The sequence below is a fragment of the Numenius arquata genome, chromosome 3, assembly GCF_964106895.1.
Source record: "Numenius arquata chromosome 3, bNumArq3.hap1.1, whole genome shotgun sequence".
In the NCBI taxonomy this organism is placed as follows: domain Eukaryota; kingdom Metazoa; phylum Chordata; class Aves; order Charadriiformes; family Scolopacidae; genus Numenius; species Numenius arquata.
In genome coordinates this window covers 5,275,075-5,292,131 of record NC_133578.1, presented here as the reverse complement: position 1 = coordinate 5,292,131, position 17,057 = coordinate 5,275,075, and the positions used below count along the sequence as shown (strand labels likewise).

Genomic DNA, 17,057 nt, shown 5'->3' with positions numbered 1-17,057 from the left:
TATTTTACACCGTGGTGTAATGGTATTCATATAACAAGTCTTTAACTCAAATGTGGTCTTAATTCTGCAGAACTAAGCTCTTTTAAGCTTACTGCGAAGAAGTGCTCCTGTTTTAGAGAGGGGCAGAGAAGCGCAATGCCTTTCTTTTTCCTTATTTACTTCCAGGAAGGCTGATCTACTGTGAGTTTTACTTCTAGATTTTTTTTTTTTTTTTTTTACCATGAAAAATTTTGAATACTTGCCAGGCTTTGCTCCTAACAACTCTGCTGTCTGACATAGAGAAAAGTGAGCAAAGCCTTGGAAGAAACCGTGTCAAATATGTTCAGTCCTGGAAACCACAAATTCCTTCCTGACCTTCTAAGGTGGTGATTTCCTGATATTGTAATAGCATTGACACATGGGAAATTTCTAGTAGTGCTGATGTTATTAGTCACCACATACTGAGTTAAGAAGTACAGAACCAAGGGAGGTGGGGAGAGACTCCTTGATTTTGTAACCCTGACTTTATTTGCAGTGCCTTGGACACTAGGTGATCCAGTGTATCCAGCTTCTTTGGAAAACTGTTTCGTAGATATGTTCTTGAGCATATGTTTTTAGCAAATGTTAATAATGAAATATCATCCTAATTTGAAATCTTGGATAAATGATTTACAAAGTAATTGATCTTTAATTTTTTTTCTTCTTCTTTTTTTTTTTTTTTCTTTTTCTGGAGATGATCTAAAAAAAGATTTTTGGTTTAAATTGGTTTGGTTTTTATTTTAAAGAAAGACTTGTTTAATATGAAGCTCAGTTCAGGAGAAGAAAAGTTTGTTCAGAATTCACGTTGCTGTCTCACAGCAGGGAAAAAGCAATGCTCGCACAATCCTTCCGAGTCCCTGTTGTGCTGTCCATCACCGACTCCTCTGCTTGGTGAAACTAAGCCGGATTTTATAACACCTTTTAGCTTTCAATATTCATTAAACAAAGTTTAGGGGAAGTTGAATTTAATGTCTTGGAAAAAAAAAAAAACAGTGGAAATATTTCTGTTCTGTTTCTCATTTTGTGAAATGAATTCAGGAAAAATGGATATTGTTAGAAATCAGTAGTTAATTGAAAGATGTGGTACGTTTTATCATTAGTAGTTAAAGAGAAATTCCTAAATAGTAATATTAAGTTTTTAGTGCTAGCTGTTTATAGAATTTATTGCATTTCTATGTCATTGTTAGAAATAAAGTGTATTATTAGAAGTATATATACTTGTTAATCTTACTTACATATTTCTTAACTCTGAAATGTAAATTAAAAGATATTATACCAAGATTGCTATTAATTTACTTTCTTTACAAAATTTTAGGCTAATCGGCTGGTGGGGTCATGAATTCAAAACACGATTCCTCATGGAAAACAGTATGTACTTTTGCACTTTCAGTTTTACCTTATTTGATGTATATATATAACCAGCTTCACTTTTATAGTAGTTTGAGTAGAAAGGATAGAAGTTTGAATTTCCTCACTTATATTAAAGGTTTTAAGCTAAACTCATCCCAACTACGTAATGCAGTGGAGTTAACAGAATAAAAGTGGGAATAAATTTGGTCTCTGGGCATATGTGTCTGACTGTCTGCTTCTAGATATTTTGCTGAAATACTTTCAAAATGCAGATGTAGAACATGGATGAAAGTTTGAAAGTATGTCAGTGAATTAAACATATAAGTCTCTGAGGAGTGAGAATCTGCTATCATTCACTTGGGTAACATCTTACTTTAGGATTAGTTCCCCTGGAATTAGTAAGAAATTATATAAATAAAGGTAAGGCAATCTGACATAAGTCATTAAATACCCCTAATGTTTCAGCATCTCCAAATCCCTTGCCCTAGGAAAGGATGGGTTATAAGACAAAACCAAACCTGCTCTGAAATAGCTAAATATTTATTGTCCCAATATGATGTGAGGACTCCTTTCCAAGTCTGACAGCTAGACTGTTCAGCTCCATTTGAAAGTATCGTAGAGAGAATATCCTGAGGGGTCAGGAGAAGAAAGGAGCTTTTTGGTTTGACTGGTTCTTTTGTTTTTAATATATTTTTAATTTTCTGTGGCAGCGCCTATTGATGTGACTTTGGCTGGAGAACACCTCTCTAATAGCCTCAGTCTGCTCTTTGTTTTCTGACCACATGTAAGAGAGCGGCACTATGGAAAGCCGGCAGGAGACACAAATTGCCTTGAAATACTGTTAGAAGAAGAAAAATATTGTTTATTCATTTCCATGGGCAGTTTATAGGGGAGAAGTTGGGCAACGATCATTATAAAATTAGCCAGTCTGCTGTGCATGAAAAGCATTTCCTCCACAGCATCCTCCTGCTCTGGTGCTGGAGCATGAAATATAAATGGTGACACAAAACTTACAGCGAGGCTTTTATAGATTTATTAAATAGATTTTGTGAAATTTCACAGCCTAAAGTCTATGCAACTTCTCTACGTGGCCTGAAGCTACACTTAGCCACACATGCAGTCTCCCACGTGTCTCGTCAGTTTAATAAAGTTAAGGAACATGATTCCCTGCTCATGTACCGTGGGTCCGCACGAGTGTGCCTCTGCTGACTTGGAATTTTTCTGGTTTCTGCCAGTGTTAAAAGAGATTCAAGTGTAAAGACGGTTTTAAACAAATTAATTTTGGTGTTTTTAACAAATTAATTTCAGTTCTCTAGTTCCCATGAAGCTGTTAATAAGGTCTTCTGCTAGATGAAACTTGGCTTCTCTCGAAGTTAAAAGTATTAGCTGTGAATAGATTACTATTTCCTTTTAATGACCGATTCCTACAGGCCACATTAGTGAAATATTTTATTGCATGAGGACAGACTTCAAGATAACGTCCAATCCATTAAAAGGAAGAAATCAAAAACACTAATAAAAGTTATTCATTTTCCAGAATTACAACTAAGCGAAGGAATTAATGGGTTTCGGTTATCGAATCCTCCAATTTTACTGGTCTGTGCACTGCAAGCTAGTTTAGAGGTAAGTAATTGCTTTACTTTGAGCCTGAATTTAGGAGTATAAAAAAGGTTAAATGAGTGCTATGTGCATTACCGGTGTCTCCCTTAAAAAAAATTGCAGAATAGTTAAAAAGCAAAGGGGGGAGGAGGAATAAAAACCAAAGAAAACAACCCCACATCCCTGAGAGACCAAGGCCTTTAATAAATATACTCGTCCTTCCACTGTTCTCACAAACTTTGCTGTTGGAGCCAGTATACATGAGGATTGCGCCACCAAGCCTGAGCGCCTGCACCGGGTTTGTCCCAGTTTTGGGGGGCTCAATGCGAACAGCAGCTTTACCCATAGAGATATTCTGGGCTTGACTCAGCGCAACTTGTGCAAAGGATGCCGTTAGAGATCTTCCTAGGAAGGAACCACATAACTCTAAAAAGTTTCTTCCAGAATTGGTTCTATGTATATTTCCTTGAGCAAAACAGGCTTAGCTCCTTTAAGAAAGGAAATGGATGTGGTCACTGGGTGTCCTGGAGTCTAAATTGAACCAGTGGTTGTGGGAACTCTGTTGTTGTCCCTTTTATTACAAACAGAAAAGACAGAAGCTGTCTTTGAATGTTTCCTAAAAGGGGAACTCATGAGCGTGGTATAGCTCCAGACTGGGTTTTGCTTCATTTCACCATTATTTTTTTGGTGGCCGAAGGAGCACAGCCCCATCTCTATACGAACATTGAGATCACAGCTGTGGGAAAGGCAATCCTGACATACTGACCTAATCTCTTCCTGGCTGGGAACGGGTGACCCATGTGCTGAAAACCCTTTGGTCCACCTTGGAGAGTACGATTCAGCCCTGTCTGAAGGCACACAGCTCTTCCCCAAACACCTTGTATCACATTGCATTTCATATCCAGGCAGAGCAGCATATTCTTATGGATGGCTCACCCCTAAAATGCAGATCTCTAGGTCTTTGGGTCTAAAAAGGATGGTTTTACATAATTTCCCTTCTATATGCTACATACGCTACTATATTAAATTTTTTCCTAAGCTGCTTTTCAAACCAGCCTTGACTAGCAAGGTTTTGCCATAAGCATAAATGGGAGAAATTTATTTCTGCTGGCATTCCATTAATGCTAGTACCATGGCAAAGATGATGCTGGAAAAAAAGAGAAATGTCCATACACTATATGTCCCTCTTCTTTATTTGCTGAAAAAACAGTATCTTAAGCAAACAAAGTCAGAAAATTGCCAATTGTACTCTCTCCAGCTTCCATGCGACGCTGAAGGACTGCAAAGGGCACAGCAATGCTTCTTCTTCTGCCTGACAATTTATTTTGTTAGTCCTTAAACATCCAATATATTTTTTTAAACTTTATGTGACCTTCGAGATAAGCCGAAAGCTATTCTGCTATGACCCAGATTGTCAGTGCTCCAGTTTGTGTGGGTTGATGTCATTTATCCCACTGCAGGGAGCCTCGAACAATGAGGGCTGAGCTGTTTCCATCGCCTCCCCTTCCCGTGCCTGCATTACCTTTTGGCACAGCCAGGATTTCCCAGTGCTAATTGCTCTAATACAGTGGGAAACAAAACAGTTTTCATGTCTGGCAAGAGATGGCTAGTGAAATTGCATGCCACCTTCACTGGGACACATTAAGCAGAAGGCAGTGTTTCCAATGGAAACAATGAAAACTGCAAGTGTTAATGCATGTTATTCCTCAATAATGCTTAAAGTGACTGTTATGGTAGTAGCTGCTCCCTTTTATGGAAAAAAGGGGAGCACTCTACCACCACATTTAAAAGATCTTTTTCAAAAATTTCACCCAGGAGGACAAATACTCCTTGCACAAAGCCTGAGCAAACAGATTTTTGCATGCAGCCTAAGGAGAGCCATCCCTCATATTGCCACAAAGCCCAGAGGAACAGGAGGCAGGTCTCCATTTTACCTCCAGTGATGTGCTGAATAGTCGTGTGCACGCTCTGCTTGCCTGTGTGGCGAGGGAGGCACCTCTAGATTTTTGTTGGCCCGTACAAGTAGTGACTGCTGGTGGCTCTGGTCCCTGTCACATTAATGTCAGTGACTGCACTGTCTCTGTATAAAGCTTTAGAGCAGCCATATTTTGTTCCACACAAATAACATAGAATCATAGAATCATCTAGGTTGGAAAGGACCTTTCAGATCATCGAGTCCAACCATCAACCTAACACTGCCAAAACCACCACTAAACCATGGCCCTCAGCACCATGTCTACCCGTCACTGAAATACCTCCAGGGATGGTGATTCCACCACTTCCCTGGGCAGCCTCTTCCAATGCTTGATAACCCTTTGGTTTTGTGCAGCATTTAATGGCTGTGACAGCATCATGGAGTAATACTTGGGATATTCTGCAAAAGAGTGATTTCCAGGTGCTGCTGGAAACTAGACTTTGTTGTATGTTGAGTAGGATTTCTCAGTTTCTTCTTTATACACTCTTCCAGGTTATACCTCCTGAAAGGAGGGTGTAGAGAGGTGGGTGTTGGCCTCTTCTCCCAAGTGAATAATGACAGGACCAGAGGAAGTGGACCAAAGTTGCAGCAGGGGAGGTTTAGATTAGATATTAGGAAGAATTACTTTACTGAGAGAGTGGTCAGGCACTGGAACAGCCTGCCCAGGGAGGTGGTGGAGTCGCCATCCCTGGAGGTATTTAAGGAACGTGTAGACATGGCGCTTCAGGGCATGCTCTAGTGCCCGAGACTGTTGGTTTGCATCTGTTTGTGGGTGGGTGTGGTGTGGGGTTGTGGGTGTTTGTTTTGGTTTGGTTTTGGTGGTTTTTTTGTTTGGTTGGTTGGTTTTGTTGTTGTTGTTGTTGTTGGTTGGACTCAATGATCTCAAAGGTCCCTTCCAAGCAAGAAGATTCTGTGATTCTGTGATATAAGTAATCTTAAAATTGTTACTCCTGCAGTGTGGAGCTGTGATTTCTTAAGAGTGAAGACCATAGATTTTCATACAGGAACTCCACCGTGCCTCTGTGGAGGCATAATTGTCCATGAGAAGCAATATTGTATATATGTGCCAGAATCTGATTTGAAGTGACTATCGGGTATTTGACTGTCTATATCTTGTCATCTTTCCCTGAAGCTACTTACACGGAAAGAAGAAATGGGAGGGTTTGAGAAAAGCAGGGGTAAATTGTTTCCGGGGTCACATTTTCCATTATTCCCTGTAATAATTCTCTGTGCTTTCCAGAGCACAAGCAGAAGCTGTCTTGCCTTGTCCTGCTCCCAGCCTCTCCTGCCACATTGTTTGTTCTTGTTTGTGTGACAAAATAGCACTGCCATTTTAAAGCAATCACTTTTGCATGTCTCATGATGTTCTGAGTTTCTGCAGCTCACCGGTCCTTGTAGCTGTGTAAGAGCATAAAGCTATTAAACCAGAATCAAGTGACTATTTTTTCTTCATGCAGACTAGCAAAGACAGAGCCTGTACAGAACTTAAAGCAGTAAGGTCAATACATTAGTAACAATTTTGTGTTTTCAAAGACAAGAATTTGTAAATCAGCAGTGATGTTTCAGTCTTGACCCTTGGTTTTTGTTCTTTGAGGTGAATACAAGGAAAAACTTGTATGTGACTTTGAGTTTCATGCAGCCCTGTTGCGTGTATAGGGAATTTATGATCCTCTTCAGATATGCAAATGAATGTTCTCTTAGCAAACTGTTTATGTGTGCAAGTTAATTTATGCAGATATGGGTGAGTGTAAAACTTTTTAACAGTAGACAGAAATGTCTTTCATTATCTAAAGTAATAACATTATCCTGTGTTTTCAAAAGCCCAATTCTGCCATGTTTATGTATAAAGTCTGTCTGATATTACCACTTGATTCTAGTGATAACATACAGAGAAATCTGCTACCCTTTCAGTCTTCCTTACTTTGTTTTTATTTTCTATAGCAACTTGTTATCATTTTAATACTTTAAAATCGTTATAGGTTTTTGGTCAAACTACAATGAAGGCATTGAGAAGGAAATCCATTCTCCTCACTGGTTACTTGGAATACCTGATAAAACATTACTACAAGGAGGATAAAACAAACCCAGAGAAGCCCTTCGTAAAAATAATCACGCCATCTCAGATTGAAGAAAGAGGATGCCAACTCACGCTATCTTTTTCCCTTCCAATCAAATCTGTTTTTAAAGAGCTGGAGAAGAGAGGAGTAGCTGTGAGTAAATCAAACTTCATCTTCTTATGCACTGTTTTGTGAACCTATACCATAACGAAGTGATAATTTTGCTTTTATGCAAAGACAGTCTCATATAAAGCCAAAAAAGATGGGGAATGATGAAAGTTGCTTACATAGCATCTTCAAACTTTACTTGTGTAAATAATGAAATAAGTACAGTTATTTTATAAATTATTTGTTAGTGTGTATATTGTCCTTTCCCTACTGTTTTATTTCTAGTAGTTCTGCAAGGAGCACCCAGGAATCACTACTGAGGTTAGATCTGCTTTATGGGTGCGTTATGGTAGGAGGCATTATGGAGCCGAACAGGAAAGATAGGAAAAAAAGAAAAAAACCCAAATCACTGGAAAAACACAAATATGAATATGTCATTCTGTCCAGTGCAATTTACTGCCTGCACAGGCCTCTCCTGCCCAGTGTGCTTGTCCAGAAACTCTGCTGTGAGTCCAGGCATGAGGCCAGAGACCACAAAGAGGAGGTCTGTGCCACCCCAGGGTGCTGGCAGTCAGTAGAGATCAAAGGGTGCTCACCATCCTCAATGCCACAACTCGCACATCTACAGCCCGACGATGGCAAGGAGTTCTGAGCCTCCACCTGTCCCTTTCTTACTCTGCAAATGGCAAAACCCTTGTTCTTTGTGAGGCATCAAGGTGTAGGAATTAAAAAGCTGCCATTTCCTTGTGTTTTGGCACTCAGAAAAAGAGGCCACTGAATGGCAGTGCCACGTAATGGCATCGCTACCGGTGAGCCCTGCTCAAAAAGAATAAAAGCTAAATTTAAGGCTATACATTTGGTGATTTAGAAGTGCTGGGAGGTGAGGCTGATAGCGTAATGACATATAAATTATAAATGGGTTTTATTTCTGCTGGTGACTTGTGTCCCCAAAGGGCAACTCTTCTAGGCTAAATATGCTGCTGTTTTGGTGCTGCCAGGGAATTCCAGGAACTGCTGCTTTTAAGAGGGCACAGGGCCTTACACTGTTGGCTTGTCTTCGTGATGCAGTAATATACTTCAAAAATGAGGGATTATTTTATTCAGCAAAATGTTCAAATTCACAGAGGGGGGGAAGGAATATACTGCAAGCCATGCAATATTACTTGTACCTGTAATAGTGGGACCAGTGCTGTTTAACATAGAATCATAGAATTGTTTTGGTTGGAAGAGACCTTTAAGATCGTTGAAGCCAACCATTAACCTGACACTGCCAAGTCCACCACCAAACTCAGCACTACATCTACACCTCTTTTTAAATACCTCCATGGATGGTGACTCAACTGCTTCCCTGGGCAGCCTGTTCCAATGTTTGATAACCTTTTCAGTCAGGAAATTTTTCCTAATACCCAATCTAAACCTCCCCCAGAGCAACTTGGGGGACATTTCCTCTTGTCCTATCACTTGTTAGTTGGGAGAAGAGACCGACCCCCACCTCACTACACCCTCCTTTCAGGGAGTTGTAGAGAGCAAGGTCTCCCCTCTGCCTCCTTTTCTCCAGGGTGAACACCTCATCAGGCTCTCTCATCCACTCCTCATATCTAAACTCCTCACCAGCTTTATTGCTCTTTTCTGGACTCGCTCCAGCACCTCAATGCCTTTCTTGTAGTGAGGAGCCCAAAACTGAACAAAGTTTGAGGTGGCTCTTCACCTCAAATACAGCACTGAGTACAGGGGGACAATCGCTTCCCTAGTCCTGCTGGCCACACTATTTCTGATAAAAGCCAGGATGTTGTTGGCCTTCTTGGCCACCAGAGCACACTGCTGGCTCATATTGATCTGGCTGTCAACCAACACCCCCAGGTCCTTTTCCATCCAGCAACTTTCCAGCCACTCTTCCTCAAGCCTGTAACACTGCGTGGGGCTGTTGTGACACAAGTGCAGAACCTTGCATTTGGTCTTGTTGAACCTCATACCACTGGCCTTGGCCAATTGATCCAGCCTGTCCAGATCCCTCTGCAAGACCTTTCTACTCTCAAGCAGGTTGACACTCCCACCCAACTTGGTGTTGACTGCAAAGTTACTGAGGGTGCACTCATTCCCCTTGTCCAGATCATTCATAAAGATATTAAAGAGTACTGGCAGCAATACTGAGCCCTGGGGGACACCACTTGTGACCGGCCACCAACTGGGTTTAACTCCATTCACCACAACTCTTTGAGCCTGGCCCTCCAGCCAGTTTTTCACCCTGTGAAGTGTATGCCCATCCAAGCCATGAGCAGCCAGATTCTCCAGGAGAATGCTGTGTGAAACAGTGTCAAAAGCTTTACTAAAGTCTAGGTAGATAACATCCACAGACTTTCCTTCATCCACTAAGGGGGTCACCTTGTCATAGAAGGAGATCAGGTTAGTCAGGCAGGAATTGCCTTTCATAAACCTGTGCTGACTGGGCCTGATTGCCTAGTTGACCTGTACATGCTGCATCATAGCACTCAAGATGATCTGCTCCATAACCTTCCCAGACACTGAGGTCGGACTGACAGACATGTAGTTCCCCAGTTTCTCCTTCTGGCCCTTCTTGTAGATGGGCACCATATTTGCTAGCCTCCAGTCAACTGGGACCTCCCTGGTTAGCCAGGACTGCTGGTACATGATGGAAGGTGGCTTGGTGAGCACTCCCAACAGCTCCCTCAGCACCCTTGGGTGGAACCCATCAGGCCTCATAGACTTGTGTGTGTCTAAGTGGTGTAGTAGGTCGCTTTGTAGTCTTCCTGGTGAGACCTCACCTGGAGTAATGTGTCCAGGTCTGGAGCCCCCAACATAAGAAGGACTTGGTCCTCTTGGAGCTAGTCCAGAGGAGGGCCGTGAAGACGATCAGAGGGCTGGAACACCTCTCCTATGACAACAGGCTGAGAGAGTTGGGGTTGTACAGCCTGGAGAAGAGAAGGCTCCGGGGAGACCTTATAGTGGCCTTCCAGTGCTTAAAGGGGGGCTACAGGAAAGATGTGGAGGGTCTCTTTATTAGGGCGTGTAGCAATAGGATGAGGGGTAACAGTTTTAAGCTGAAAGAAGGGAGATTTAGATTAGATATTAGGAATAAATTCTTTACTGTGAGGGTGGTGAGACACTGGAACACGTTGCCCAGAGAAGCTGTGGCTGCCCCATCCCTGGAGGTGTTCAAGGCCAGGTTGGATGAGGCTTTGAGCAACCTGGTCTAGTGGGAGGTGTCCCTGCCCATGATCTTTAAGGTCCCTTTGAACTCTAGCCATTTTATGATTCTATACTGACAAGTTTCTCTTTTGTGGTGGCTTTTTTTGTCACCTGGGTGTCTCTTCAACTATGGGTTCCTATAGGTGCTAAAATAGATTATGGGGATACATAGTTGGTTTTGAGGCCCCCAGTGGTACTGCTAGAGTCTTGCCCATCCTAAGCCTTGCCTCCTTTTTCAGGCAACACACCACTGTCCTTGCTATGTTCTTCACAATAATGCTCCTCATAGTAGTTTCTTAGGAGTCCAAAAATTTTTCCGTGTGTCTCCTTGTCAGTTCAGTCATTCTTCCTTGTTGTAGCTCCATGAAGACAAAGATGACATTTAAAAATATAATCTGACAAAGAAATATGAAGTGACCTGAATTTACTAAGCATTCCCTTTCTATTTTGCAGTGTGACATGCGAGAACCAAATGCTCTTCGCGTTGCCCCAGTTCCTCTCTACAATTCTTTCCGTGATGTGCACAGATTTATTGAAATCCTGGGATCTGCAATTACATCTTCAAAACAAACAGCAAACAATACTGCACTATCTGGTTCTTATTGATGGCTCAGCTGTATCTTCTAATCTATTTCTGACTAAGATGCATTTATCCCGCTGAGCGATTCTTCGCTTCGAGTAGACTGAGCTATATCCCATGCAATTTGCAAAAAAATGACTGTGCCTGAATAGTTATTTACAACAGACATAGTTTTATTAAAGCTCATATTTCCACTCTGCTTTGACTTTGACTTCATGAATTAGTATGCTTTGTATCTTTTAATGGGGCTTTTCTTAAACATTTTATGTAGTTTTATTACATTAGCTTTGAGAAGCATGGAAGAATTGCTATCAACTAGAACAGGAATGAAAAAAAAAATCCCTTCTTTATTATAAAAATGATGCATAATAAAAAGTGGAAAATAGACAAATCACCAACAGTTAAAAGATACAGTCCAATTTACATTTTTAATTTATCAGTTCTATTTATAAAGTACATGGTATACTTGAAAAGTAGGAGTTGAACAATTAGTTGTTTAAAAACGGTTAACTGCTGCATACTAGATTTTTCAAAGGGCCCAACATTTTGAAATTCTTGTTTAATTAATGATTTAATTGAAGAATGAATTTACATTGCAGATACCTTCTTTTGGTGTGATGCAGTTGGCTAAAACAAAACATTTTCTCTTTATCTTTCTAGGTAGTCTTCTTGGAGATGATATGCTTGAGAAAGCTGAGAACAATTTTAAATTTATGTAAGCCAGTGTGAAGGGCTGTAGGAGCACTTACTGCAGCTTTAACAAGGCTTATTTTGGATTAGGCAAAATGAACCCTGAACTGTTTAAGCAGCAGCAAAATATCTCATTGTTAAGTTACAATGTGGCCCAAATTTTTACAGAGATTTGCTCTAGACAGCTAAGAGCAATGAAGAAAAACTGCTTACATTTAACCAAAACTTTAACCTGAGTTGTTTTATGACGTAAATAAGACCTTGGCATAAATGGCAATTAAACTCCTAAGTCTGTAGCTATTCAGCATGTACCATTTTTCAAGAATCAACTAAAACTTGCTCTATGATGATACTCAGTGTGTCTGATTTTGGTATGAAACACTTAGAAAATTACTTCTGGTAGTACTTCTTTTAATTCCATTTCAAGGGTGAAAAAGGATTTGGGGGAAGAAGTGAAGACTACTCCAAACCATTTTGGCTCAAGGGCATTTTTACTGGTTGGAATTTTCGCACCCTTTAAGCATCTCCTACTGCACAAAGAAACCCAAGGGACTTCAAAGTGTCTACCCATGCTCTAAAATAAATAAATAAAAAGGTAGTTTTAAAATCTCTGCTGCAGTAATACTTATTTCATTGGTTGTAATGTATAGGGAAAAGCTGAAAGAACTGCAAATGAAACATTTGTTGGTATTTTTAGCACCTGTGAAGAAGAAGAAGAAGAAGGAAGGAAGAACAAGCTCCTTAAACTAGAATATTGTTATAAAGAATAGCCCAGGAATCTTAATCAGTTGGAAAGCTCTGGCTCACTCAAGAGGTTTTGATTACGTTGACGTCATGGCTCTTTAATTCCGCTGAGACTTTGTCATTGTATGGCAGACCAGGTATCTGTATTTCAGTGGCTGCAGCTTTATTTTTATACTTGCATTTGCAGCACAGCTACTTTCATCTGTCAAGTGACAAGATCTTAGAAAAGGACCACTTTCCATAAAGTGACTGTTGATGAAAAAAGCACTGAATACAAAACTGTGACAGTACACAGTATTGAAAAGGGTTTTAATTCACTGCCAGTGGCTTTGAAGCACTTGTGCTGCTCTACAGCTCTGGCTAACAGTCACTTACATCTGCCCTATAAAGTTAAGCAAGCTTAATATAAATCCAGATATGACACTAGATCATACTATAAAATGCCTTATTTTGATATCAACTGGACCTTAGTAAACCCAGGAAGAGTAAGAACCTCAAAAATCTCTTCATAAATAGCACCTAGACACCAGGGTTTGGACAAGGTGTCTTGGAGGTTACAAGGAGATAAATGGTGAATTCTGATGTCACAGTTTGGCATCTGCATTACATTCACAAACTGTGAAAACAATTCCTCATGTGTTCAAGGAAAGTGAACGGAGTAGGTAAAGTACTTACTGAATATTTACAGTCCAGGTTTCAAAAGATAACAGATGATTGCTAACTGTTTAATAGTATTTTTTTTCTTTTAGTAACACTTCAGGCTTCAGGTACAAATACTGACTTTATAAATAAGTATTTGTGTTCCATTTGATGGACTTGATTAAATTCAGTGCATCAAACCTCTCTTATTTAAACTTTTCTGAATTGCTCTCTCTCTTTTACCTATGAGCTGTGAAGATAAACATGAAAGTTCCTTGCTTTTATAGTCATATATATAAATTCAGAAAATTATTTCCAAAAAGTGAGGGAAGGCTATATTACGTTTACTGAAAGAAAATTGCAGCTTAAGCACCAGTTTCACATGGTCTTTCCCTACTTGTAGTAAAAGTTTTGCAAAATGAATAATACTGAAAGTTAACATTAGGTGTCAGTATTTTACATATTATTTAGTGAGAGAATATCAAGTGAAAGAGCTTCTGTGGAAAAAAAAAAAAAAGAATATTACAGTCTGCTTTTTCAAATGCTCTAAGTTATCACAGTTAAAGTAATATCAGGAATAATTATGTGTGACATAATTAATTTTATATACCCCGAATGCTTCTTGCTAGTTACATCTCTGATTTAAAATTCAGTATTAAGTACTACTGCTTTCTAATTGTGATAACATTTAGTTCTTGGATTATCTGAAGAAATTACATTTTTCAAATTAAACTGCAAGACATGAGTGTCTGTAGATGACAGAAAATTGATACCCAGGTAGAGTGATAAAATGTCTACAAATGAAGGAAGATAAAAGTGAATATGTAGATCCCTGGTTGTATGTGATCTTTCTCAGCACAGCACAATTTAATACTGTGCGGGTCTCATAAACTCACTGCAATTGTTGAAAATGTGAGGGAAAAATACTATGGGATCCATTTGTGCATTTTTTCCTGTTTTCGCCATGGAAAGACTAGGAAGAAGGCAAACTCCTCTTCCATAAGCAGAAAAGGATGTTTTTGTTTTCTAAAAGAGCAGTCCACTCTGAGTGAAAAAAAAAAAAAAAAAAGGTATGAAATATAGTTATTTTACCATCTGAGCTTATTGCGTGATTGAGAATGGAAAGGACACGACCTGTTCAGAGAGACTAAGATGAAAAATGTTGGGAGCCCTTGGTCTGACTACAGCAGAATCCACCTTGCTTTCATTTATCAGCAGACTATCATACATTGGTATATTAAGAAAGAAAGATGAAAAGAGAAAGACAAGGTGAAAAACCCCAACCTAATCTGGCCCTGTAATGTGTTAAATTCTAGAAAAAGAAAGGATGGAAGAAAATGAAACAAAATAATTAACTTTTTAAGCTATGTTACTTTATATTATGATCAGGTTTCCAAATACAACTGGGTACAGGTGGGAATTCCCCAGGAAATTCCCAGGCCTTCCGGGTAGGAATTGGCCTTGGTTGTGGTCGAAAAGGTGAAAATGAGCATCTAGGACTAAATCCACAGAGGAGCCTTACAGGATGTGTAGACATCAAAGCAGTGGCAGCAATATAATGAAGACATGGCCGAGGTAGGTGTGTTATTTCATACACTCACTTACAAAAGCCACTCGTTCCAGACGCAATTAGCATGTCATGATCTAAGATATTTCAGAAGGAGCTGACCTGCTCAGAGACCCTTAAAAATCTCAGCAGGTTCCCATTTGAAACTCTGGGCACTCAAACTGATGAAAATATGTTTTGGAAAAGCTAGTCACTCTTTATCAGCAGCTGAGAGACAGTTTTGCATTGTAAGCTTAAACTTTTGTCAATATTTGTGAAATATATTTGGAAGGCTTAGTCAGAAATGAATAAGTTATAGATCAGTAATTCATACTTTTTATATTCCAAGTTTTTATTACCTAAACTTACTCTTCTAAGCATCATTTTATGTTTCTAGTTAAATATAAGTGAGAATTGATTGGGGTATTTCTCAATGGAATTCTATCTTTATTTCATCATAATTGCTTCATATTTGAATAATGACAGATGAACTACTTCATTCAGTTGCAGTTTTAAGGCTTTGAAGTCACAATAGGAGCAAAGGATTTAAATCCTGAAGCCATTATTATGGCAGAGAAGACACCAGGGAAAAGGGAAACTTATGGTTGTGTAATTTTCTAGACAGAAAGATACTTCTGTGGTTGCGCTTTTTTCTTTCCTTTTTTTTTTTTTTTCTGGACATTTTGCTAACGTTAAAAGGACCCACTAAACTTCAACAAAATGAAGTAGCTGCAACTTCTAGCAAAACAAATGGCTTCCATCCGCCCTGGAAGAAGACATTAGAAATGCTGAATGAGAATCCACGCTGTAAGTAAACTTCTGCAGTTATTTTGCTTTGGAGCTAGCTACAAATCATTTAAAATTCTAGGCAGCTGCAATACAGTATTTCACCAATAAAGAGTTCATTAGATCTTTTTTCTCTCTGACATTTACATCTAGTCCTGAGTACATGTTAATACTCCAAGGTATGAATTTCAAAGTTCCCTTTATCTTTGTGTACAGTTTTAAGCAATTAATCAAATGATAAAAAATAGCTTTAAAAATAAGAAACGAATTGTGAATTTAAAGTATATGTTCAAAAAATTTGCTACATTATAATTTGTGGGGGACAGGGCCTCTTATCAACTGAGCTAAGTGTGATGTTCTTTTTTTTTTTTTTTTAAACTTACATTTTATTGAAGGATTTTGAAAAGATCATCAAATTGTTAAAACATGACCAAGTCATATATCCAGGACAGTTCTTTCTCCTAAGAGGCTACATCAAAGTGGGAGAGACATAGAAAAATCATTATTTAATGCGTTCAAAATGACTCCCATGTGGGGCAAGATTTATACAGGCTTCTAAAATAAGCATGGGGGCAAGCAGCACTGAAAACCCTTCATTTGAAATAAAAGCAAATGACAGTCTTATCATCATAGTGTCAGGTATAAATATGAAGATATATATGAATTTTTTTCCAATCCTTTCTTCATAACAAAGCACGTTCTGAGTGAAAGAAAGCATCTGAGCGCTAGAGATACAACTGTAGCTTGAAAGGAATGATGTCTTCTGGGATGCCACCTGCCCCGTGGAGCATAGATTGTGTAGGATCAATGTAGATTGCAGCATAGCTCATGGTCTCACCTATTGCAACACAGAGCAAGTTCCCGTGAGGGACCGTCTTCAGTGGGATAGGTGTTACCATATGTTTGTGGTAACAGAGTATGGATAGAGCCTCATGGGTCCAACTTGCAACTTTGCTGCTTTGCAAATTTTCCTGGTGCCTTGATTTCCTGTCCGGGGGAGAGCATGATGTGGGGTGGTTGTTGCAAGGCTGTCTGCAGGATGTCTGCAAAGTTCACACTGATACTTGAGCACAAGACGTTAAGAACTAGGAGCTATTAAAATGTCATTAATGAATCTCAACAAGCCTGCAATATATTTTCTATTTTAGCAGTGAGGTGTGTCTGACATACCTCACACATATTGATACTGTGTTTCTTTTTAACGGGTGTTTTACTTGAATTTCCACCTGGGATGTGAAAGGAAATTTTCAGAAATATTCATCCTTTAGATAGAACATAGAAGCAATTTTAATATCTTAGCTGAAACTTTATACAGAGTGCATAAAGTTGCTCTTGTGTGCAGTATTGATTTTATACCAGTGTGGTCAAGAGGACCATACATTCTCCTAGTTCTTACCTTCTTAGACAGAATAACATCTTGCAACTGGGTAACTTGTGAATGTGTGGATAATTCTTTCTAAGGATGCTCCTTTTTAAGGATGCTCCTAGACTTTCCTGTACTGCTGCTTCCTAGAGAAAAATATGGTGGTCTCCTTAGAGAAATTGTCTGTGAGTGAAAGTCTAGATTCACTTGCCTCCGGGTTGTCTTAGTTACCTCTGAAAGGGTTATTTTTCCTGATTCCACAGCTGAATTTCTGTATCACTGAGACTTTAAAAATGGTTTTGGTCTGAAAGCTAAAAAATGTAGAATATATGAGCAAGGGGTAAATATAATGGCTAATAACATACATTTCTTTTCAATAGGCTATCTTAAAAGTT

The 17,057-nt window shown here is 39.3% G+C and overlaps 1 protein-coding gene across 2 annotated transcripts in view; it reads left to right on the top strand.

Annotated features, from left to right (window-relative positions):
- KYNU (kynureninase) overlaps nucleotides 1-10,920 on the top strand; it is a 65,063-nt gene extending 54,143 nt beyond the window's left edge. For both annotated transcript variants that reach the window (XM_074145464.1, XM_074145463.1), the window contains exons 11-14: nucleotides 1,334-1,386; nucleotides 2,906-2,991; nucleotides 6,922-7,152; nucleotides 10,768-10,920. In XM_074145464.1, coding sequence (XP_074001565.1) covers nucleotides 1,334-1,386; nucleotides 2,906-2,991; nucleotides 6,922-7,152; nucleotides 10,768-10,920 — 523 coding nt within the window. The remainder of the gene's footprint in view (nucleotides 1-1,333; nucleotides 1,387-2,905; nucleotides 2,992-6,921; nucleotides 7,153-10,767) is intronic.
- Nucleotides 10,921-17,057: the final 6,137 nt, after the last annotated feature.